Source organism: Chrysemys picta, chromosome 4, assembly GCF_011386835.1.
Source record: "Chrysemys picta bellii isolate R12L10 chromosome 4, ASM1138683v2, whole genome shotgun sequence".
Taxonomy (NCBI): domain Eukaryota; kingdom Metazoa; phylum Chordata; order Testudines; family Emydidae; genus Chrysemys; species Chrysemys picta.
In genome coordinates, this window is record NC_088794.1 from 127,267,168 (window position 1) to 127,292,478 (window position 25,311).

Genomic DNA, 25,311 nt, shown 5'->3' on the forward strand with positions numbered 1-25,311 from the left:
CTGGAATACTGTGTCTGGATCTGGTGCCCACAATTCAAGAAGGATGTTGATAAATTGGAGAGGGTTCTGAGAAGAGCCACGATAATGTTTAAAAGATTAGAAAACAGGCCTCATACTGATAAATTCAATGTGCTCAATCTATTTAGCTTAATAAAGAGAACTTAGGCAGTGAGTTGATTACAGTCCATAAGTATCTCCATGGGGAACACTCTTTGGTTTAACAGAGAAAGATATAACATGGTCTAATGGCTTGAAAAGTTGACGCTAGACAAATTCAGATGGAAAATAAGTCAAATTTTTAACAATGAGAGTAATTAACCATCAGAACAATTTACCAAGGGTGGTGGTGGATTCTCCATCACTGGCTATTTTAAAATCAAGATTGGATGTTTTTCTAAAAGATCTGCTCTAGGAATCATTCTGGGGAAGTTCTGTGGCCTGAGGTAAACATGAGGTCAGACTAGATGATCAAAATGGTTTCTTCTGGCCTTGGAATCTATGCTCCAGATTGATGTCATCTTCATGTTTCCCTCCTCTACAAACTCACGCTTTATATCCTTGCCCTTATTGAGACTGCCTTGCAAAGTGGGTGTTCCTCCAGTGTGGGGTGATCCCTCAGGGTGTGGAATTGCCAGCATGATTCCTACTCTACACCCTCGGAGACAACCCTGTTGTCGGGGTTATGGTGGGAGAAAGGAAGTGAGTGTGGCTGCTACACCTGTCTGATATTTGGTTTCCAGAGCAGCCCTTTAGAGGTTATTAAACAGCCACTACAACTTAGAGCAGCCCTAAATCTGCATTAAGTTGTGCCTTGGAAGTAGGGTGGAATCCGGCAGTGCATATCTGGTTATGAGGATCTGGCCCATTGTGCATATTCATTCCTTTAAAAGGAGTGATTGAAACAGCTGAACTGTGCTGTATCTCCAGATATAGATTTTCTACAGGTCTGCCAGTGGACGGTGAGGACTCCCCAGTGCCTGCATAATTACCAGCCAAAATACAGCCCGTGCTCAAGCAGCTATACCCCTGCACTGACTCATGAGATGGGCGCACCCTTAACAGAGTCGAAGTTCAAATACACACCCAAACTATCCAGGCTTGCTGAATTTACAATATCTTGTGGCAACAACCTTTTTTATGGTTTATTATTAGCACTTCCAGTTCCATGTGGAGCTGCGCGCTCATTTCAGACCCTAAAGGAAGATTTGGTACCCGTTCAATTCTGTTAATGGGAAAAAGCTTAAGGTGGGAAGGAAAAGTTTCTTATGTACTTTTAAAAATAGGTTTGCCCATCCCCAATGGTGACCCTAGTAAAAGGCTAGCCTCCTATCTCCCCTTATCGTCTCTCCTTCCTTTCCCAACCTCCGGCTCCCTTTACTTCCCAGAACAGTGCTACATCTCCAGCTATGACAGAATGATACCAGTTCTGCTCTGTTAGCAAAATTGTTCATCATTTCATCCAAAGCACATTAGCTGACAGCCAAAAATTAAACAAGAAGCTTCTATTGAGATGCAAATCATCATGGCTGTGTGCTGGAGAATCTGGAAATCTTACTTAAGTCTCTTAATTCTCAGCTGTCAGAAATGTTTTTTGTTTGTGGGCCTAATTAAAAAATACTTTTCCTGCCCACATCAGATAACTATGCTGCATAAACCCAATTTATCTCTTTCAGTACCAGTTGCTATTGGTTCTGATGTTGAGCGAACGTATTCACTAAGAAAGCAAGGAATACTTCTAACCAGTCAATTCAGGTGGCAAAGCTTCTTTATTTAGTAATAGCCATCTGAAGTGATAGCACTTAAGGTTCAGCAGGGTTATTTATCTTTCCAACGAAGAGTGTGCTGTTGGTAGTTCTATCAAAAATCATCACCAGGAAGGGAGAGTTGAATTCAATGTTTAGAGGAATAGACGCCGGCATTACTTCAATGGTAGTGGCTGCTGCTGCCTCTGTGCCTCTCTCATCAATGTTCAGCACGGCCTTATGGACAACCTGTGGGAGATAAAGCACACATTGCGGTTTTGGGCAGAGAACAGTAGCTTGTAAGTAAAGATTAATCTGATGGCTTCTAGAGCTGTTTAGAAAGTCTCCTGGGGAAGAGTGGGCAGATGGACAGGACTGAACAGACACTACAGAAAGAGAGGACGTTTTCTTATTCTAGCAATTGCCACATCTCTGAGAAACAAGTTAATCGAATCATAGAAATTCAGGGCTGGAAGAGACCCCAAGAGGTCGTCTAGTCCACCCCTCTGTGCTGAGGCAGGATTAAGTATACCTAGACCATGCCTGACATATGTTCATTAACCTGTTCTTAAAAGCCACCAATGATGGGTTTTCCTCCACCTTCTTAGGTAACCTGTTCCAGTCCTTAACTGTCTTTATAGTTAGAAAGTTTTCCCTAATATCTAACCTAAATCTCCCTTCCTGCAAACTATGCTGATTATTTCTTGGTCTACCCTTGGTAGACATGAAAAACAATTGATCAACGAAAATTTTTAGTTATAGGGCTATACCTCCTTATAGTTATAACACTTTTTTCATATTTGAAGACTATCATCATGTCCCCCCCTCTGTCTTCTCTAGACTAAACACATCCAATACTTTCAACCTTTCCTCATAGGTCAGGTTTTCTATACTTCTTTTCATTGTCGTTGCTCTCCTCTGGGCTCCAGTTTGTCCACGTTTCTTAGAGTGTGGTGCCCAAAACTGGACATGATGGATCTGTTTGATCCGCCCCTCTATGAAGAAGATTTTTGTTTTCCATCTACAAAGAATAGTCTCAATCACAGATCTCCAAGATCTCTGGAAGGGATGGAGAACTGGTTTCTGAGGGATTATGGCTGAAATTCACCTGTGTGCAGAGGACCCGCACAAGGCATAAGTACTTCTTGTGCCCTCTAAGACCAATAAATATGGGAGAAGCATCTAAATTGCTTTTATTAGTCTCTTTACACATGGGGGAAAGGAAACAACTGAAGGTATTTGGGCAAACACAGCTAAACAACTACTATAAATGACATCCAGTTAAATTCCAGAAATTAGTCCAAAAACATCTATGCTTATCTGAAGTGTATCCCTTAACCCTGAGATCTTCTCTTCTTTCTCTACGACCCACCCCTTCATGATATCCCCACCTTGAATTGCCATCTTGTGGGGAATGGGATGCCATTTAGTTTCCTACCCCCTGCCTGCACCTCCTCCAGACTCATTGGGGTGGCCAGCCTGCACTTCAGTCCTACTTTCCTGGGGCAGGAGGCTGGGCAGCATCTTCCAAGTACCTTTGGCAGCTTCTGTTTAGAATTCATCCCTGCTATAAACCCCCTGATCTGAGCAGAGGTAAGCCAGGGATGGATCCATCCCATTATGACTGACAATCAGACATGGTGACACTCTGCTAAGCAAGGTACATTTTAACATGGCATTTTGAAAAGGAAAAGAGAATCCCAGCTTTTGCAAACTTACTTTTGAAACCTGCAGCTCAGGGTCCCCAGTGATTCCAGACAGATCAGCTTGTTTGGTGAACACATCAGTAATGCCCATTTTGATGAGATGGTCCTTTAAATCATAGGTAGCAGAGATCGAAAATTTTGGAATGTACAGGTTTGCTGAGCTGTTAGAAGAAGAAACACAACAAGACGCTAAAATATTTCACTTAGGTCAGAATACAGTGTACAAGCTATTTAGTTTCTGTGACTGTTACAGGAAAACCCCAGGGAGTAGGCACGCTCCTTTGTATACAGTACTAGCTGTCCCTCCGATTTCCAAGGCTTTCAAATGGGTCGAACTCATCTCTGATGTAACACCTCTGCCTTTGGTGATCATAGAATCATAGAATATCAGGGTTGGAAGGGACCTCAGGAGATCATATTACACCAGGTCTAAAATTGGCCATTTAGTTCATGTGGTCTCTCATATTTTTTGTTGCTCTTCAGTGGACTTACACCAATGATGAATTTAGCCCAAGATGCTCCAGAGTATGGAGCTGAGAATTGCAGTAACTTTTTTTTGTCAGTATCACATTGCCAGCTGCTATCAAATTTACTGCCCGATATGTCTAACTCCTCCGTGACGCTTTATATTTCAGTATCCTCAGTAACTTCTGCAACACCTCCCCCTTTAGTATCATCTAGCTCAGGGGTGGGCAACCTTTCAGAAGTGCTGCGCCGAGTCTTCATTTATTCACCCTAATTTAAGGTTTTGCGTGCCAGTCATACCTTTTAACATTTTTAGAAGGTCTCTTTCTATAAGTCTATAATATATAACTAAACTATTGTTGTATGTAAAGTAAATAAGTTTTTTAAAATGTTTAAGAAGCTTCATTTAAAATTAAATTAAAATGCAAAGCCCCCCGGACCGGTGGCCAGGACCGGGCAGTGTGAGTGCCACTGAAAATCAGCTCGCGTGCTATAGGTTGCCTACCCCTGATCTAGCTAATTAGCACCAGCAAACCAAATTAGCATGTTTCTTCCACCCTCTTCCCAATCGTGAACCGACTTGTTAAATATGACCAGGACTAACACTGATCTCTGCCTCAATGGACTCCTGGCCCAGCTTGACTTTGGACATGATCCAAAGCCCACTGACCTATTGAGAGATTCCAATTAACTTCACTAGGCTTTGGATGAGGCCCATATTGCTCTTTATCAGCACGTTTTGATTACACTCCTTCAACCCATGCCCATATTCGAACCAATGTGAACTCATTTATCTAGTACGATTTTATTAGATGCCGCACCAAATGCTTTACAGAACTGCAAACACAAGACTTTGTTAAAAGAGAGTTCAGGCAGATGTCGTGAGAGCCATGGGTGCAAATAGGCTTCTCCTGATTATTAACAGTGAATCAGTGCGGAACTCAGAAAGTAGGCTGACTTGACTGATGCAGTTTCTCTAACGGTTCTAGCATCTCTTCTCGCGCCAGCAAGTTTCAGCAGTGGAAAGTTGTAGCTGGTGTTGATTCCAGCAGTGGGAGCTAGCAGAACTTCATCAGAACATTATACACCTCTACCTCAATATAACGCTGTCCTCGGGAGCCAAGCAATCTTACTGCGTTATAGGTGAAACCGCGTTATATCGAACTTGCTTTGATCCGCCGGAGTGCGCAGCCCCCCCCCCTCCGGAGCACAGCTTTACCGCATTATATCTGAATTTGTGTGATATTGGGTAGCATTATATCGGGGTGGAGGTGTAGCTTGAAAAATAAAACCCTAGAAAATCAGGAAATCCACAAATAACCATAACTCTTGTTGATCATGGAATTCAATGATCCTTGTAATGTGTATACAAGTCTATAACAAGTATTTCTAGTATTGTAGATACTAGATTTAGAAAATGAATAAGTAATACATTTTGTGCCTGTCATTTCCCTTTTCTCTTCTAGGTGAAAGAGTTTGTCACAATTTTCTTAACTTGTTTCAGAGAATGAGGTTCTTGCGGTCTACACAACCATGTGATTGAATTCTCTGTTAGTTGTGATTCTGGTTTATGAAAGGTGTTAATACCACTAGCAATTTGTCAAGATACTTCAAAATGCAATTCTGTCTTGAAAAGTGACTGTGGAAATTGCATCTTCTTGATCAACCAAACTGATTACATTAGTGACTCAAACACACTTTTACTACTTTTTATTCCCAACAGCCCTGCAGAACCGATGCAGCTCTGGGAGAGAAAGCTGGATTCTATTCCAGCCCATGAATCACTGGAAGAATGATTAAATATATTCCAATTCCAGGATCTTTATTGATGGAATGCCTGAGCGAAAAAAGAACCCAGCTTGACTCTGAAAGCTCAGGGTGAGTTTGCAGGGTTGGCAATTAGGAGAAAAAATTGTTAAACTGAGCAGGTCTGATTTGGAGTCACTGAGAGATATAAACATGGAACCCCACAGTGTCATTTTCACAGTTTTACTTTTCAAAGTACATCAGCACTTCAGATGTGCCGTGCCCCCATACTTGAACTGGCGACTCCATAATACTTTGAAATGATACTTGACTGCCAAAAGATTACCTTGGATGGAGAGAATTTGACCATCTGGACACAGTTTCTTTCCACAGAGCATCTTCTACCTGCTTCATTTTTCCTTTATTAGGCAGAATAAAAAATGCTGTAGCACTTCCATTGTAATAAAGTTGGACCACTGTGCAAGACAGCTCCCTATCGAAATGGAGGTTAAACCTGCCCATTTTGTGCATCATAGGAACTTTAACGATTGTTTCCTCATCCACAAAGAAGTCTCTTTCTTTAGTGTCCTTTGGCATAAAAGGCTTTTCCCACTTGCCTAACAGAAAGAAAGAGAATGCAGTTGAATATTCTGGAAAAGAGGAATTACACATACAGTCCAGGTGAACCATGTAAGGATATGTGTGTATGTAATTCAAAAGCTAATTTTTATTTATAACGGATTATTTGTTTTGCAACATGTATTTATTCGTAGGCCATAGAAATACCTAATCGTAGTGGAACACCCCAGAAACATTAAGGAATTACAATAAGCCTTACAATGCCTAGGGCCCTACCAAATTCACAGTCCATTTTGGTCAATTTCATGGTTATAGGGTTTTTAAAATTGTAAATTTCATGATTTCAGCGATTTAAATCTGAAATTTCACAGTGTTGTAATTATAGGGGTCTCAACCCAAAAAGGAGCTGGGGGGGCGGGGTTGCAGGGTTATTGTAGGGAGGGTTGCGGTACTCTGCTACCCTTGCTTCTGCGCAGCTGCTGGTGGTGCTCCAGCTGCCCAACTCTGAAGGCAGAGTCACCGCCAGCAGCAGCACAGAAGTAAGGATGGCCTGGTATGGTATTGCCACCCTTACTTCTGCGCTGCTGCCTGCAGAGCTGGGCCCTCAGTCAGCAGCCGCCACTCTCCGGCCGCCCAGCTCTGAAGGTAGCAGCGCAGAAGTAAGGGTGGCATGGTATGGTATTGTCACCTTTACTTTTGCAGTGCTGCTGGTGGGGCACTGCCTTTAGAGTTTGGTGCCCAGCCAACAGCCACCACTCTCCAGCTGCCCAGTTCTGGCAGCAGTGCAGAAGTAAGGATGGCAATACCATTACCCCACTAAAATAACCTAGCAACCCCCCTGCAACTCCCTTTTGGGTCAGGACCCCCAGTTTGAGAAATGCTGGTCTCTCCCGTGAAATCTGTATAGTAGAGGGTAAAAGCACACAAAAGACCATATTTCACAGGGGGACACCAGATTTAACGGTCCGTGACGCATTTTTCTTGGTTGTGAATTTGTTAGGGCCCTAACAATGCCCCACTGAGATAGGGAAGTATTATCCCTATTTCATAGTCAGGGAGGCACAGAGAGGTTAAAAAACATGGGAACTGGACTCAGACTTCTAATCCTGTGCTCTAATCACAAGACTATTTTTCTTCCTTTATTAGAATAATATAGGGGCATCTCTGTATTGCCCAGACATATAACTTTGAATGAATGGTTAAATGTTTTTAAAACTGTAGTTTTGAAGAAAGAAAAATTACTCTATTTGTGTGGGTTTATGATTAATTGGGGCCAAATTATGTGCTGTCGGGAAGACCAATTGTGTTTTAACTGGCCCATTTCTTCCCTAGACTTGGGACCTCGTTTACTTTCTTTTGAACCCACTTGAATAATATGGATTTGAATTCAGATGTCACAGGCTCACATTCTGTTGTGGAGACAGCCGTAGTTTCACTGTAAGGTAAGTGCAACACTTTATATATGAAGCTCATTTTAGCTGTGTTGTGGTCAGAGGGCCTGATCCAAAACTCATTGAGTTCAATGGAAAGACTCCTATTGACTTCAGTGGGCTTTGGATCAGGCCCATAACGGGCATTAAAACTCACTTTACTCTGCTTACACTGACTAGTTTCATTGTACAATGGCATATTGTAGCAGCATCAATGGTAGTGCTAACAAGGCACAAAACATGTCTGAAAAATATTTGTCTGCAGTAGATTGGCCGCCCTTGAATCATGCAACCTTTGAAAGAGACCGATAAGAAGGATCAGGTAGTTCACTCATCCCTTAATGCTTACAAGCAAAAATGGAGTAGGTGAGGGGTGCAACATTGTACTTATTACTAACTCTCTCTAAAGAAAACTCTAGTTCCAGATGAATGCTGTACCCATGGGAGAATGATATGGGCCTCCCTTTGCCCCAAAATTCAGTGATGATGCAAGTTTGCTGTGTGCCTTGTGCTACAGGGTGTGGTTCATGTTTCCTCTCATAGCAGAATGAGCCTGCAGCTGCTTTTCACAGCTAAGTGAACAGGGATGTGGGCATTTGGTTTCCACCCATTTCTTTCTACAGCAACAACACTTATTTAAAATCATAATGGAATGACTTGATAACTGTCAAGATAGGTCAATTTACAAGATTAACAATCTGTACAGTTCCCCATAGATTATAAAAAAGAACGGTAGTTTTCTTGTCTTAGATTCTAAGACCGATCATACTCACCCATTTAAAACATATTAAACAGACATCTGTCTGTATATGTCTACTTACCTTTAAAGAAGATATAGCTAACCAAAATCATTGCAGTCTCCGGATCAAGGTCCTTGACTAATTCAACTATTTTCCCATGTGTTTTCTTCTCTGCATAATCATTGATCTGTTTCTGAGCCTCTGCAGTATTCTTGAAGTTGATACTAAAAGCTTCTGCTTCATACAGGTTTTTGATGTCCTCTAAAAACTTCTCTAGTGTTTTCAGTTTTTCTTTTAGAAACAAGGCGTTTCCCATATCAAGTTGGAGCTCACTGTCAGGACGGTTTAGAATGTGGATGAGATTATGGAAACCATCATGTATCTCCTTCTCCTGAAGTTCTGTCAGATTAAAGGCGAGTCCTTCCAGAATCTGAGTCAGAGTGGCTGATTTAGCACCAAGGGCCAGCATTGCAAAGGCAGTGGAGATGCTAACAGGAGAGAAGAAAATGTTCTTCTTAGGGGCTTCTGAGGTAATCTGCTTGTAGAGTCTAAATGCAAAATCAGCATTGCTGGGAGCTAGTTTGAGGCAGTCACCTACATGATGGTGTTCCTCATGGTGTTCCTCATGAACTGTATCTTTATGATGGTCATGTCCATTGTGGTGGCCAGGCAGGTGATCGCAATGGGCAACAGCATGAAGCCCAGCAAGTAACAAACACAGATAGAGGACGGGCTTCATCTTCCAGTGGAACTACTGTGTGTGGCAAAAACAAATTGGTTAGTAAGTGTAAAATAAATAAATAAACCTAGTAGTGAAAATTACTCTCTCATCCCCATATAATAGGTGATCCTGTGATTAACTCTTCGGTGATAAAATTTTTGTGTGGCCCAACTCTGTTCTTAATGGTGTCCTTAGCCTCCCTGCAATTCTCCTACATGCTCCTCCTCTGCTCCACCTCCCTCATCCCCATGACCATCCAGTGTTATTGCCGAAAAAGCAAGGGTAGGTCATTGAAGGTGCTGTGTATTTAATTTAGGTCAAAGGACACAGAGGGGAGACTATGCAGTGGATGTTACTTTACTCGTATGGACACATGTGACTGTTTAAAGTATGGCACCTCTTGTGAGCCAAAATACTACAGTGCTGGAGATTGCTTTTGACACTAAGGCTCTAAGATTGTTCACAACAGGAGGGCCACTGGGTTAGGAGAGCCAGAAATCTTGTGAGTCAAGAAAAGGGGAAGAGTTAGGCAGGCAGGAATCACTGTCTAAAGCTGAATACAAGTTGAGGGGACACATCTGGACTGGTTCTTATTGCCTCTGAGCTGGTTCCTCCATCACTGCTTTTAAATACCCTAATTATTGTCAGGTTTACAAGATGCTGCATTTCAACAAAAGATGCCTGGCTTTTTATAGCAAACCCAAAAACTCTTACACTCTGTGTAACAGTGAGATACATCAGTGAAAAAACCCATCTAGAAAGAATGTGAAACAATGTTCTTCCCTTCAGAAACCAGTAAACCCACTGGAATGGTTCATTTTTTCAAAACTACAAAAAAAAAATTTCACGCTCAGGGACATTTTAGAAAGTTATTTTCCTTTTACAGGCCTCTTTAAGTTCAGCAGGTACTCTCTTGATCAAGAATAATATTCCAGTTCCAACATACTCTAGAGCTGAGAACTAGGGTTGCCAACTGTCCTGGTTTTCCTGGGGGCATCCCTTTTTTTTAGGTAGCTGTCCCAGGAAATCCGTAAGTTTTCTCAGGACATTAAAAGTCCCATTGTTGTCAGTCACACCCCTGCGGGCTCCATCAGGCCCTAGGGGCTATGGTGGGGGAGTCAGGGGGCATGGGTGCCTGCACAGAGGTAGCTCTGGCTCCAGAGTGTCTGGGAGCTGCAGGGATGGGTTGGCTTGGGAGCTGCAAGCAGGACAGGAAGAGCTTGGGTCCGGGAGTGGCCAGTTACCACCATGTAGGTACTGTCTGTGGGATTGACCATAAGGTGGCAGCAGGGTGGATTCAGCGGATGCTGTGCCCTGCTTGGTGAGGTCAGTAGCCGTGGCAACCCCAGGAGCAGAAGTTCATGGGGGTTGTGCCATCTCCCATTGGTGGGATGGGCAGGTAGTACCCAGGGTGTTTGTGGTAGGAAGGGCAGGAAGATGCCCTGGTATTTTGTACCTAAGAGGGCAGATGTCCCAGAATAATACGGGTGAACATAATCCAAAACTCGTTGAAGACAATGACATTATTTTCTGTTGACTTCAGTGGGTTTAAGATCAGACCCATAGAAGTCAACCCATTTCTGTTTGCCTTCTTTCCTTCTGGTTGCAGGAAGTACATTATTTTGTCTGCTAACGACTGTATAAACCCATCATCAAGTGAGTTTGGAATCTTAAACTGGATGTGAGTATCAGAGCTGAACTCCTTTCTAAACATGAATTTACCTGCAGCTGGGCCAAACAAATGGCACGAGGGTTGTGAATTGGTTTGAGAAATATGGGGCAAATACGGGGAAATTCACTAAATTTCACTCAGGAAGGTGTAAATTGAAGGTCCCTGCACCAACAGTGGCCTTGCATCCCAGCAGGGACAAAACTCCAAAGAGTATTATCAAGGGTATTTGCTCACTGCTGTCTCTTGGCTATCTCTCTGGAGGGAGCAGATTTATTTTATCCCATTAATATCCACTTGCCATGATGTTACATTGCACAAAGATTGCAATTAGGACTGGGCAAATATTACAAAATATTTTCAGTGAATAATCACTCTAATTTTTAAAGGAATATGCTTCACTTTGTGTCTGTATCTTTTTATTGTCTTTCTGCAAATATTTGATCCCTTGGGTTTTAGAAGCATGAATATTTGTAAAAAGCAGACTTCTGTTTGCAAATATTGCAGAAAAGCAGAACATCTGCAAGTGTTCATAGCAATCAAATTTAAAATTCACATACATATTATTTAAAATGGCTATTCTTGTGTTCTCATCCAGTCAGGACACAGAAACAATACCTCATGACTTATCTGACTAGTTTTACAAAGCTCCTAATTTGAATATTTGGCGCTAACGCTCTCCAGACAATGTGAATAAAACCATTTGAAAAGAAATCAACTCTCATAACACATGAACAAGAGCTAAGCCTAATCTGCTCACAGATTCTCTGCAAGCCTAAACTTTGGATACATTTGGATAAATTATTCATTGTGAACTATTTACTCAGCTCTAGTCACAATGTATCTAGTTATCATCAATAGCGATGAATATTTCATTTCACATCAAAGCCACCACTATTCTTCGCTCTCATCTCTTTTAGTGCCTAACACTAAACATACAATATTGTTGGAATTTTATATGGACAGATTTATTAGCCAATTCATATTTACTTGGAATGTGAGATACATATTGAGTTTGAATGTCCCTGTTCAAGAAGTAATTTTAGTGGCTCAGACAAGATGTTTCAATTACAGCTGTATTTCAATATGAATTCCAATTTTCTGTATTGTTTTAGTGTATATTGTTTTAAATTTTTGATTAGTTTGTCTTGCGCTACATAACTATAATAGTTTTTTTTTCCCTTGGCTTGGTTGTTTTTGTGGCTGACTGATTAACTTTCATAGAGTTAATCACATTGCATTTCAATTTTCAATTCACTGTCAGAATCTAATAGAATATGGGCCTGATTCTGGGCTAGAGATTTACTTTTTTTTTTTAATTGAAATCTGAGATTCTCACATATTCATAGAAATGTAGGGCCAGAAGGGACCTTGAGAGGTCATCAAGTCCAGCCCTCTGCACTGAGGAAGGACTAAGTAAATCTAGACCATCCCTGACAGGTGTTTGTCCAACCTGTTTTTAAAAACCTCCAGTGATGGGGATTCCACAACCTTCCTTGGAAGCCTGTTCCAGAGGTTAGCTATCCCAATAGTTAAAAAGTGTTTCCTAATATCTAACCTAACCTCCCATGCACAGATTAATCTCATACCTTCACTTGACTCCAGGAGCTTGGACTTTAAGAAACATACCAAATATTGCAAGACTCACAATAAAATCATGAGAGATGCCAACACTGGTTACTCTAGCTTCAGGCTAGTGTGGCTTCATTCTAGTCAGTGAAATTCTACCTGAATGAAACTGGTGTAACACAGTAGAGACCCAGGCTGTCTATATCAGAATTGTAGAGGACAAGGCAAGTGGGGGCCTCACCTCTGCAATGAACTCTCTTGAGGCGTGAGCCCTGTGTCTGAATGGAGTGCATGACAAAACTGAGGCCCAAAGAATTACAAATTAGGGTATTTTTCAAGCATTCATAATATATTTTAAGGACCTGATGGTGCAAAGTGCTCAATTCCATTAATTTCAGTGGATGAAATGGGGCATTTAGTACCTTACAGGATCAGGGTCTTGTGCTAAAGCATTGGATAAGTATAACAGCAGAATATGTGTTCTTAACTATGCTAGAAATACCCTTGGGCACTTAAACAGAAGACCCAGGTCACCCTGCCATTTCTGTTTTAGGGCTCGTCAAAAATGTTTATGCTCATTTAATTTTACAATTATTTTAAAATGTAGGGTTTGGCATTCCTTCCAAAGTCCTTCAGTTTGGAAACCTGGACTGATCTTTAGGAGTAGAAAGAGAAATGTAAATATAATTAAGTTTTTGGACTATAATTTAGTTTTTCAATATTATGGGCCTAATTCTGCACTAAGATACACTGTCTCTATTAGTCTGTCATTGAGCTGAACCAAGAACAGAGGTGGGGGCAAAGGTGGCTATTGATTTCAATTTTTTAAAAAATCATTTAAAATCTGAGAGACATAAGGTGGGTGAGGTAATATCTTTTACTGGACCAACTTTTGTTGACAAAATGGACAAGCTTTTGAGCTACATAGAACTTGTCTTCAGGTTTGCAAAAGGTGATCAGAATGTCACAACTAAATCCAAGGTATAATAGATTATTAAGCATAAAGAGTTAACACATGTTGCAAGAGATCATTCAAGATAAAGTGTGCAATTAGCACCTCTGCAGTCATTTAAAATCTGACTTTTTGTCCCATAAAAGAAGGATAGTTCCAAGAATATATACTGATTGAAAAGGGATTTTATTTAAGGCAAATATAGTATGAGAAGCAAGCCACTTAATGCATTCAGGAATACGATTTTAAAGCTCCATGGATTAAGGGACTATCTAATGAAATAGTCTTTTTAATAGAATCTTTGCCCTGCAAGCTTTCAGAGTATTTTCCCCCTCAGTAAGACTGGGAGCCATTGCTTTGGACTTCAAATTTGCTGTGGTTGCTGTATTTGCCTTTCACAGTTTGCCAGGAGATCAGATAATTATAATTATCAAGAGACGCTATTTAAATCAGAATGTGTTATAAAGCACAGACTACAATATCCTACACTTACTTTATGATTCAGGGTTTCTGTTACCAAAGACAATTCCTTACAATTTCTTAAAATGCAAATACAATGCAACCTGCACAAAATTAGAATAATATTTCACTATTTTATAGTGCTTTTCATCAGCAGATCTCAGTCTAATCTAGACTGGATATAAACACAGGATTCGAAGTCAGGTGTGCCTGAGTTCTAGTCCCAGGTCTGCACTGACTTGCTGTGTAGCCTTAGAGAAATCACTTCACCCCTCTGCCTCAGTTTCCCTCTTGTTCTGTGTTAAGCATTGACAAAGTGCTGAGGGTTGTAGGAGATGTGATTCCTGCCATGCAGAACTTTCTGTTGAAATAGGCAAATGACACAAGAACATGCTGAGACTCAGAGGTGCTTAGGGCAGTTTGCTTTTAATGGACTTGGTAATCATGTTTGACTGACGTAAGTCAGCATTTGTCCTGTCATGCTGATTTTACAGCTGAGAATGGCAGCTCTTGCTTCCCCAGTGGCGTGATGGAGAAAACCCTGGGACTAGCTGGAGCCACCTTATTAAAATCCCACCAGCAAACTGAGAGGAGGGCTGGGGTAAATGCCCTGCCTCTGGTGGAACTTGTTCCCTGTCTGGATACCACTAACTTACCTGTGCTAGAGACACTATTTCTGTGATTCGGAAAAAGACATCCCTGAATACAATCTTCTGTAGGATAGTTTAAGTACTGGCTACTTAAAAAGTCCTACATTATAGAGGACATGTCCTGCATCCTTTACAAGCTTTCCAGAACTCCCAGTTCAAACTACACAAGGTGAAAACTGCTATACTAGTAATATGCTAAGTCACAAAGGAGAAACACCTCCATCAAATACATAATCTTATTCACCAGATGGTGCTGCTTCCCATCCTTCATTCTGGTTATAAGATAGCAATTTCTAAGCAAGGAAAAATAAAATAAGCAGATTCCCTAGTTCCTGAATGCTCCATTCGTTGAGCACTCCCCCTCCCCAAGACACGAGATTAATTTCTGCCCTCATAAAAATCAATAGCAGCTTTTCCCTGACTTCAGTGTGCTCACTCATAGAGATCAGCACTGCCTGCAAGGGACATTTTTGTGCTAAATCCCTGTTAAATTACTGTCACCATATAACTGCTTACCCACCTGCTGTGAAGATTAGTCGATTAGTGCTTTTACAGTGCTCTGATCAGGTAACGTGCTACGTGCATTTTAAATATCATCATGGCTTTGCACTCTAGAATGGTTGCTTACGACACATTTCCTTATACCAAACAGAACAAAAGGCACCACCATGTGAATCAAACGGCATAACATAAATTGCATGCAACATTGGTAATACACATTTGAAGTCCCCAGGGTAAAATGATTACTTACCGCAGGTTCCAAGAATCCTGTGGTGTTCACCAGGCTGTGCTGCACTTTGCTTTGCTATTTAGGCTGCTAAAAAGCATTATGAAAGCAAAGTGTCCTCTAGTAAAGATTAACCAGGTCTGCTAAAGGTTAGTACTTTACTGATTGCACAGAGCAAACAGTGATGATGTTAGTTTTACGGTGCACCCAATTTTGCTGTGTGTGCATACCCTAAATGTGGGTTTGTGCACATTGGACATAGGTTTCCACCTCACTTCTGTTTATGCTACAGTGAGGAACACTAAAGCCCCAGGCTTGCAACTACTTACATGCATGAGAAACTTTACTCATTTCAATAATCCCATTGGTTTCAAGTGAGTAAAATTACATGTGTATAGTACTGGCTTGGGGCCTAATGGCAAACCTCAGGTAACTAAGTACTGCCAGCAGATCTCTTCTTAATAGTTCAGATTCCTTGTTTCCATGCCTGAAAACTTTTATTAGCTCTTACACTGTGTATGTAATGCATATAAAACTAAACACCTATTACTTATCTACATTCCCATTGACAAAGCAAGTAACCGGGACCCTCCCCCCACCCCCCCCCCAAAAAATAAATAAAAAGGCATCATTTATGTTTGTAGTGACTATAGGTTGCTATAGTGACTGGCAAATTCCACTGTGTTTGCTATGTTGAATAAAAATTATTAGAACACAGTCTGGTAAATGCAATGTTCAAGTATGTTCTAGTTCTTCTATAATCTCACGTAGGAATCAAGGATAGAATCAGGCCAGACAGTGGATACCAGCAGTCTGTTTAACTTACAAAATGACAATAGTTTAAATAAAACAATAGGTTTGCCACTGTATTTTTGTGATCTCCTTTTTATTACAAATACCGTGATTTTCATTCAGAACTGGCAGAGCACTGTCTGCTAATGATGGATTCCAGCTCTCAAGTTATTTACAGGCTGGTTACTGATGAGGATAGGAAAACCAAGTTAATCACACATGTGTGTTGTTTGCCATTCTGTAGTCAGTGTTTACCTGTCATTACTGCACAATGGACCTGATTTACCCCTCCCTGTCACCCAGTGTAGTCATTGGCACCTGGGCACAGTGCTACCGTTCTGATCCGATAATGTCTGACGCTCACCTTATACAGATGTCGGTGACTGCACAAGGTGCAAATGGGAGAATCAAGCCCAGTTTAGCTCATGTCCCCAGATTCACACATGTGTAGATCTCTTCCCTCCAACATGGGGAGGGATAGCTCAGTGGTTTGAGCATTGGCCTGCTAAACCCAGAGTTGTGAGTTCAGCCCTTGAGGGGGCCACTTAGGGAACTGGGGTAAAAAAACTATCTGGGGATTGGTCCTGCTTTGAGCAGGGGGTTGGACTAGATGGCCTCCTGAGGTCCCCTCCAACCCTGATATTCTATGCATTTCTATGGGGGGGGGGTTGTTTCTTCAGACTTGTTCCTTCTTTGCCCCCTCCCCCTTACTCTGGACTCCACATTGTCTCTCTGTTGGTCTGGGGACCTACCTGTGGGGAAAGTAGCAGAGGCTAAATGGGCTGAGGAGTGGAGTAAATGAGCTTGGTGGCCCTCTCTGGTACAAATGGGCTAACCTAGCAAAGATGAAGGAGCCTGGTATCCCAGAGAACATTTATGGTTGAAGTGAGGCTCTGGGTCAACTGGGTGACTGAGAGCCACTAGGAGAGTGGATGATGGGAGAAGCAGGAGTCACCAGCCGGCCCTCTGTGCTGTTGTGGAAGAGAGGGCTGTAGGTTTAAGGCTTCAGTCCAACAAAGCACTTAAGCATGTGTCTAGCTTTAAGCACATGCACAGTCCCATTGGAGTCCAGATTAGAGATATGGTTCCCTGTTTCTGTGCCCCACCCCGTCTATTGACTCTGATTCTGACCCTTGGCTTGATTCCTGACTCTGATTCTGGCAATGCCAATGATTCAGAGGGAATTAACAGAACAGGACAATTATCGAGTGATCCATCCCCTGTCATCCAGTCCTAGAATCTGGCAGTTAGAGGCTTAGAGCCACTCAGAGCATGGGGTTGCAACCCGAAAGATTTTGGCTGCTAGCCATTGAAAGACCCATCCTCCATGAACTTATCTAATTCTTTTTTGAATCCAGTTATACTTTTGACATTTACAACATCCCTTGGCAACAAGTTCCACAGGTTGACTTGTGTGGTTTTAAGAAGTACTTCTTTATGTTTGTTTTAAACCTGATGCCTATTAATTTCATCAAGTGACCCCGGGTTCTTATGCTATGTGAAGGGGTAAATAATACTTCCTTATTCACTTTCTCCACACTATTCATGACTTTATAGAGTTCTTTCATATCCCCCCTTAGTCGTCTCTTTTCCAAACTGAACACTCTGTCTTTTTTTCATCTCTCCTCATATGAAAGCTGTTCCATACCCCAAATCTTTTATGTTGCCCTTCTCTGTACCTTTTCCAATTTTAATATATCTTTTTTTTTAGATGGGGCTCCCAAAATTGTACACAGTATTGAAGGTGTGTGCATACCATGGATTTATATAGTGATGTTATGATACTTACTGTCTTATTATCCATCCCTTTCCTAATGGTTTCTAACATTCTGTTAGCTTTTTTGACTGCCACTTCACACTGACCAGATGTTTTCGGAGAACTGACATCTGCTGGGAGAACAATTCAGCAGTGCACGGACTATCCAGGAAGTTTTTGGAGAGTGTTGGGGACAACTTCCTCGTGCAAGTGCTGGAGGAACCAACTAGGGGCCGTGTTTCTCTTGACCTGCTGCTCATAAACAGGGAAGAATTGGTAGGGGAAGTAGAAGTGGTCGAGATGGTCGAGTTTAGGATCCTGACAAAAGGAAGAAAGGAGAGCAGCAGACTATGGTCCTTGGACTTCAGAAAAGCAGACTTTGACTCCCTCAGGGAACTGATGGGCAGGATCTCCTGGGAGGCTAATATGAGGGGGGAAAGTAGTCCAGGAGAGCTGGCTGTATTTTAAAGAAGCCTTATTGAGGGTGCAGGAACAAACCATCCCAATATGCAGAAAGAATAGCAAATATGGCAGGCGACCAGGTTGGGTTAACAGAGAAATCTTCAATTAACTTAAATACAAAAAGGAAGCTTACAAGAAGTGGAAACTTGGACAGATGTCTAGGAAGGAGTATAAAAATATTGCTTGAGCATGCAGGTATGTAATCCAGAAAGCCAAAGCACAATTGGAGTTGCAGCTAGCAAGGGATGTGAAGGGTAACAAGAAGGCTTTCTACAGGTATGTTAGAAACAAGAAGAAGGTCAGGGAAAGTGTGGGACCTTTGCTGAATGGGGGAGGCAACCTAGTGACAGATGATGTGGAAAAAGCTGAAGTACTCAATGCTTTTTTTGCCTCGGTCTTCACAGACAAGATCAGTTCCCAGACTGCTGTACTGGGCAACATAGTATGGGGAGGAGGTGAGCAGCCCTCAGTGGTGAAAGAACAGGTTAAGGACTATTTAGAAAAGCTGGACATGCACAAATCCATGGGCCCGGATCTAATGCATCGGAGGGTGCTGAGGGAGTTGGCGGATGTGATTGCAGAGCCATTGGCCACTATCTTTGAAAACTCGTGGCAATCGGGGGGGGGGGGGGCCTGGACGACTGGAAAAAAGGCAAATATAGTGCCCATCTTTAAAAAAGGGAAGAAGGAGAATCCAGGGAACCACAGACTGGTCAGCCTCACTTCAGTCCCCGGAAAAATCATGGAGCAGGTCCTCAAGGAATCTATTTTGAAGCACTTGGAGGAGAGGAAGGTGATCAGGAATAGTCAGCATGAATTCACCAAGGGCAAGGCATGCCTGACCAACCTGATTGCCTTCTATGATGAGATAACTGGCTCTGTGGATATGGGGAAAGCGGTGGACATGATATACTTTGACTTTAGCAAAGCTTTTGATACAGTCTCCCATAGTATTCTTGCCAGCAAGTTAAAAAAGTATGGATTGGATGTATGTACTATAAGGTGGATAGAAAGCTGGCTAGATCATTGGGCTCAATTAGTAGTGATCCATGGCTCGATGTCTAGTTGGCAGCGGATATCAAGTGGAATACCCCAGGGGTCTGTCCTGGGGCTGGTTTTGTTCAACATCTTCATTAAAGATCTGGATGATGGGATGGATTACACCCTCAGCAAGTTCACAGATGACACTAAATTGGGGGGAGAAGTAGATATGTTGAAGGATAGGCATAGGGCCTAGAGTGACCTAGACAAATTGGAGGACTGGGCCAAAAGAAATCTGATGAGGTTTAACAAGGACAAGTGCAGCATCCTGCACTTAGGATGGAAGAATCCCATGCACTGCTACACACTGAGGACCGACAGACAAAGTGGCAGTTCTCCAGAAAAGGATCTGGGGATTACAGTGGATGAGAAGCTGGATATGAGTCAAAAATGTGCCCTTGTTGCCAAGAAGGCTAACAGCATATTGGGCTGCACTAGTAGGAGCATTGCCAGCAGATCGAGGGAAGTGATTATTCCTCTCTATTCTGCACTGGTGAGGCCACATCCGGCGTATTGCTTCTAGTTTTGGGCCCCCACACTACAGAAAGGATGTTGACAAATTGGAGAGAGTGCAGCAGAGGGCAATGAAAATGATTAGGGGGTTGGGGCACATGAGGAGAGGCTGAGGGAACTGGGCTTATTTAGTCTGCAGAAAAAAAGAGTGAGGGGGGATTTGATAGAAGACTTCAACTACCTGAAGGGGGGTTCCAAAGAGAATGGAGCTAGGTTGTTCTCAGTGGTGGCAGATGACAGAACAAGGAGCAATGGTCTCAAGTTGTAGTGGGGGAGGTCTAGGCTGGATATTAGGAAAAACTATTTCACTAGGAGGGTGGTGAAGCACTGGAATGGGTTACCTAGGGAGGTGGTGGAACCTCCATCCTTAGAGGTTTTTAAGGCCCGACTTGACAAAGCCCTGGCTGGGATGATTTAGTTGGGGTTGGTCCTGCTTTGAGGAGGGGATTGGACTAGATGACCTCCTGAGGTCCCTTCCAACCCTGATATTCTATGATTCTATGAACTGTCCACAATGACTCCAAGATTTAATTCTTGAGTGGTAGGATGGGTTGCTCTACTCACTTCTGCATGGCACCACCTTCTGGTGGTTCTGGGGATTAGCTTGGTCAAGCTGACACCCCTTCCAGCAGGTACACCCCATCAGTTTCTCCTCTGCAGCCCCACTTTCACTCCAGAAACTGCTGCATTCTTTTCATAACTCAGACAGGTTACTACTGTGGTTTCCACTTCCGGGAGAAATATGTTTCAGCGTTCCTACTCTCCCACAGTCCCAGGCCATCTTCTGCTTTACTACCTCACAGTGCCACTCCCAGAGTGGCTGACGGGGAACCCAGGCCCACCCTCTACTCCAGGTTCTGGTTCAAGGATCCTCTACACAGTAGTTACGGTCAGGTCCCTGCACCTTGCTGCCTTTCTCTGAGCTGCTTCCATATCTCCTGAACCTGCCCCACTCTTCTGGGTTTGCCAGTCTCTTCACTTCCTCCTCCCAGGGAGTAACTTTAGGCAACTCATCTCTGTGGCTCCTCAAACACCCCTCCCGTCTCCCAGGGCCACCCAGAGGATTCAGGCCTGGGGCAAATTGCCCCACTTGCCCCCCTCCTCTGGGCGGCCCTGCTGTCTCCCAGGGAGTGACTGCAGCCTTTCTTCCCTGCAGTCCCCTCTGCTTTCAATTTCCTGTCTTTTGAAGACCCCGTCCAGTCCCTCCCAGATGGTGACCTCTCTGAATCGCTGCCTCCAGCCTAAAACTCCTCTGTTTGTAGTCTAATTAGCTGATTGAGCTCACCTGGCTCATTTTTCAGCTCTTACAGGGCCAGTGTAGAGCGTACACCCCATCAGAAGTGGTAACACCTAATTTAGATCCCATCATTTTGTAAGTATAATTGGGATTATGTTTTCTAATGTGCGTTACTTTGCACTTATCAACGCTGAACTTCATCTGCTGTTTTGTTGCCCAGTCGACCAATTTTGTGAGATCCCTTTGTAACTCTTTGCAGTCTGCTTTGGACTTAACTATCTTGAGTAATTTTGTATCATCTGTAAACTTTGCCATCTCACTGTTTACCCCTTTGTCTAGTTAATTTATGACTATGTTGAAGAGCACAGGTCCCAGTACAGATCTTTTGGGGGACCCTGCTATTTCCCTCACACTATTCTGAAAACGGACCATTTATTCCTACCCTTTGTTTCCTGCCTTTTAACCAGTTACCAATCCATGAGAGGATCTTCCCTCTTATTCCATGATTGCTTACTTTGCTTAGAGCCTTTGGTGTGGGACCTTGTCAGAGGCTTTCTGAAAGTTCAAGTACACTATATCCACTGGATCACCCTTGTCCACATGTTCATTGACCCCTCAAAGAATTCTGGTGAGGCATGAGTTCCCTTTAGAAAAGCTGTGTTGACTCTTCCCCAACAAATTGTGTTTATCTATGTCCATATTGATCTGTTCAAAGTTTAACGAAAATTATCACTGAGGATGTTTTATTCTTGTTTGCTGTACAAACTTTCTTATCAGCAGACTCTACAGTTCATTAATAGTAGTATTAATTTATTGCTTTAGAATAATGAGAACCTCAAAGAAGCTGTGACACTGAAAATTTTAATGTTGCTAATATCTTAAAATGGCAATAGTTGATTGAAAGTTACTGAAAAACAATACAACACAAAAGCAAAAAAATTAGACTCAGGCAGGTTCCAGACTCAAAATTTCAGGTCCCAATGTTTCTTTATTCAGTAACAGTAGCAATAATGCTACATACCACAGTTAATAGTGCTACAATTTCATATTTGAGTGTCTTCAGAACTCTTGTGTGAACACCATCTGGTCCTGGTGACTTACTAATTGTATGTCTTTTCCATCTGAGAAGTAATACATTGTTATGTCTGTGAATTTCTGAAGGATGGCTAGCTATCTATGGTATTCATGGGGATATTTTCATTGACATCTGTGGGCTTTGGATCAAGCCCATAACATCAAAGACTATGCATCTGTCACTCATTGCTGGAACCCCCTGAGTTTTTATTGCAAAACCATAATATATGATTATCTCACCTTTAGGAAATCAACAATGCGAGCAAAGGCATTTCCTTTGAATTTGTGCATGAATTTCCTGTAAAACAGTGTGACTGGAGGCCAAAAAAAACACCATTTTTTTAAAATCAAGAGATAATTCTAAATTAGAGAAATTGAAGGCTTGATTCTCTAGGAGAGCACTGAGAAACTGACAGCCTTTCTTCCCTACTTCCCCCCCTTCACATTTCATTATCCTTTTCAATATATAACTAATTACTTCCAAGGCCATTTAACAATAATCTAGGACATTATTGTGCTGACAATGTCCTATGGGGTGCAAGAAGTACCTCCTACAGTATCTCTGAGATGAAATGTCAAACAGGTGTTTGGGAGGGCTTTGTTATTGTCTCTGCTGTTGGGCTTTGTCTAATCTGCAGAGAGCTTTATTTAGCCTTGTGTCACAAGGAGAAATATATTCATGGTTGCATAAGTGGTTTGGAAATTACCCAGTGAATCAAGTTATCAGTAGAGCCAATTTAACTATATCAAATATCTATTATAACTGGTCAGTTATTCTACAAACCTAAAGTATCAAACATTTTTCTGGGCTTCACTCTCTCCCTAACATTGGGTAGAGTCTCCCTGGTGTACCTGGTAAGTCACAGCTGTGAGGCTGATGCTGCCTCTTGCTTAGTCAGCAAGGTTGTCACTATGGTTGAGTCTGCCAAAAGTTTTTCCCATTGAGCTTTGCCAGGCACAGGAATGGAACTTTTAGTTCAGTTCAAATGAGAGGAAAAATGTAATGGGAGCTCTGCAACTGACCTCAGCAGACATAGGATCTGACCCCATCTGAATTTCTATCCCCTGCTATGTTGATTTGGGAATGGAATGTTTTAGTTAATTTTCTGTGTTAAAATATGTGAAAAACGGACAAAAATAGAAGAAAATGTATCTTCTTTCCTGGCTGCTGAGAGTTCTGCTGTCTTTCAAGCTTTCTTTCCCACTAAGTTGTTAAAATGGCATCAGACTGACGGAAAGTAATTGAGAAACATGGGGACTTTAGCCCCTGCTGTACTGTAATTTGAAGGGGACAGAGGAAAATTGAAACCTCTGATGTGTCGTTTTGGATAAATTGTCTCTGCCTTTTGTTTGCTCCTGGCTGCACTTTTAGGGTTTTCAGCCAACACCTGATCAGCCTTATTTAATCTTTCATGGAGGTGTAGCTGGAATAGGCCTGACCCTCAGCTGGGGTGAATCAGTACAGCCCAACTGACTTCTATAGCGGGACAACAGATTTATGCCAACCGAAAACCTGTCCCAGTGCTTTTTGAATGCCTAAGCATAATTTAAAAAAACCCAACCCAACCCAAACCAACCCCCTCCACCTTGCCCATTCACAGAATCTCCTCTACTAAACAAACAGTAATGGAAATACCTGTCATCTCTAAGCAGTTGTTGGATAAAAGCCCCAATCTTTTGTTCAATTAATTCTGAAAATGTTTCTTTAGATTCACTTTGAAAACCTTATTACAGATGGCTCTGCAGTTGGATTTGATTCACTCCCCTGTATCTGGCTTAGGGACAAAAAGCTCTTCAAAGGATTACTTTGTGTTATTACTGGAAGAGAGTGAAGCAGCAGGTAAATTCACCTCCCTCTCCAGATTCAAATAGCCTCTTTGATTCTTGACAATACTACTTTGCATAGAAGAAGAGAGCGCTTGGAAAATACCCAAAATATATGCTAATTTATGCTTGGTACATTTCCCTTTTTTTCTTATCTGGTAGGTTAATAAGTCTTCTTGTGTCACAAAGGTGCACATTGTCTTATTTGTTCCTGTGTGTGACTGGTCTCACTTATTCCCTTCTGCGAACTGTAAGATGGCAGGGAGTGTTCAGTGATTTTTTGCTGCTACAGTCTTGAATGAGGTGCTTTAAACATATTCCTGGGGTAATATTTTTATTTTGATCTCCATTGGTTCTTTCACTAGTCTGGTTGAAGGAAAGCCATGTTGTTCTGGGGGTTTTCAATTTCTCTGTTCCCCCTTTGCTTCCCCTCTCCAAACAAAGGAGCTGTATTATCAACAAGAGACATGCCAGGGGAGTGCAAGCTCTGACACTCTTACCGTTCCCAAATAAAACATTGTCCTTTTTCAAATTCCTCCCGCAAGCTCACCTCTGCCATGATACCTACAAATCTCTGGCCAGTGGCTCAGCAGTTCGCACTAGCACCCTTCCACCTAGTGGAATTCACAACCCTGAATTAGGCACCCAGGCTCCCTCTGCAATGCGTGGGGAGACTTAGGTACCTCAAAGAAAGGGTTCAGAAAAATCAGCAAGCCAGTCAGAAATGCTGAGGAGACAGTGTGGCCTAAGACCCCCCTCATGGGGAGTTAGGAGCCTAAATCCAAGCTGGAGGGAGGCACCTGTCTCCATTTCAGATTCTCAGCCATGACACTCTCCTGGAGTTCAGCACCCATGCTGTTTTTTACCAGAAGTGCCAGAGAAGGAGGTGCTGTTTCCTTCCTTATAGTCTTTATCCCAGGGGCTAGGGCACTCACCAAGGTTAGGGGAGACCTGAGTTCAATTCCCACGCTGTCTGATGGGGCTATAGAATTGAAACTTGGGTTTCCTATCTCCTAGGTAAATGCCCTAGCTACTAGGCTACGTGGTATGCTGGTATGAAGCTTTCTCAGTCTCTCTTGTTGAAGCTGTGCCACTGTGTATAAATAAATAGTCATTAAAACAGGAAGAGAGAGCACAAGAGAACGACTCTGCGGGTCAGTGACTAGGATACTCTCTTGGGATGGGAGAGATTCAGCTTCCACACCCTGTGCTAATGGCTGTTTAATTTCTTTGCTGCCTTTTTTTTTTTTTTTTGGAGTAAGATGGTGTGGCCTTTTAAGGGAGCAAACTGGTGTTCTGGGGGCCTTACCTGAGCTTCAGTGTTCCTTACTTTCCTGTCCTCACTCCTTGTTGCAGCCTGGACTCACTGTAGCAGTTCTGTCGCCCTTCTGTGGTTTTAGGTCTCTTCTCTGCCTATTTTGCTGCTAGCTCTGTGAAGGCTTTGTGCAGTTCTGGCT

At 42.4% G+C, this 25,311-nt stretch overlaps 1 protein-coding gene across 2 annotated transcripts; it reads right to left on the reverse strand.

Annotated features, from left to right (window-relative positions):
- Nucleotides 1–1,747: 1,747 nt before the first annotated feature.
- Nucleotides 1,748–25,311, reverse strand: LOC103305921 (alpha-1-antitrypsin-like). 2 transcript variants are annotated; one of them, XM_024103169.3, is made up of 5 exons: nt 25,164–25,311; nt 8,490–9,162; nt 6,006–6,276; nt 3,462–3,609; nt 1,748–1,991 (listed from the first exon to the last, which is right to left on the reverse strand). In XM_024103169.3, the coding sequence occupies exons 2-5, from the start codon at nt 9,145–9,147 to the stop codon at nt 1,800–1,802; spliced, it is 1,269 nt and encodes a 422-aa protein (XP_023958937.2). In that variant the 5' UTR covers nt 9,148–9,162; nt 25,164–25,311; the 3' UTR covers nt 1,748–1,799. The 2 variants fall into 2 exon arrangements, with proteins under 2 accessions (XP_023958937.2, XP_008163982.2); XM_008165760.4 differs by lacking the exon at nt 25,164–25,311 and adding an exon at nt 15,180–15,383.

Bases quoted from the DNA above. Each gene is read 5' to 3' on its own strand.
- LOC103305921 (XM_024103169.3), bottom strand. From the start codon at position 9,147: ATGAAGCCCGTCCTCTATCTGTGTTTGTTACTTGCTGGGCTTCATGCT. The intron at 6,277-8,489 runs GTAAGTAGACAT...TCTTTCTGTTAG, and splicing joins TAGCTATATCTTCTTTAAAG to GCAAGTGGGAAAAGCCTTTT. The intron at 1,992-3,461 runs GTAAGTTTGCAA...TATCTCCCACAG, and splicing joins CTGAGCTGCAGGTTTCAAAA to GTTGTCCATAAGGCCGTGCT.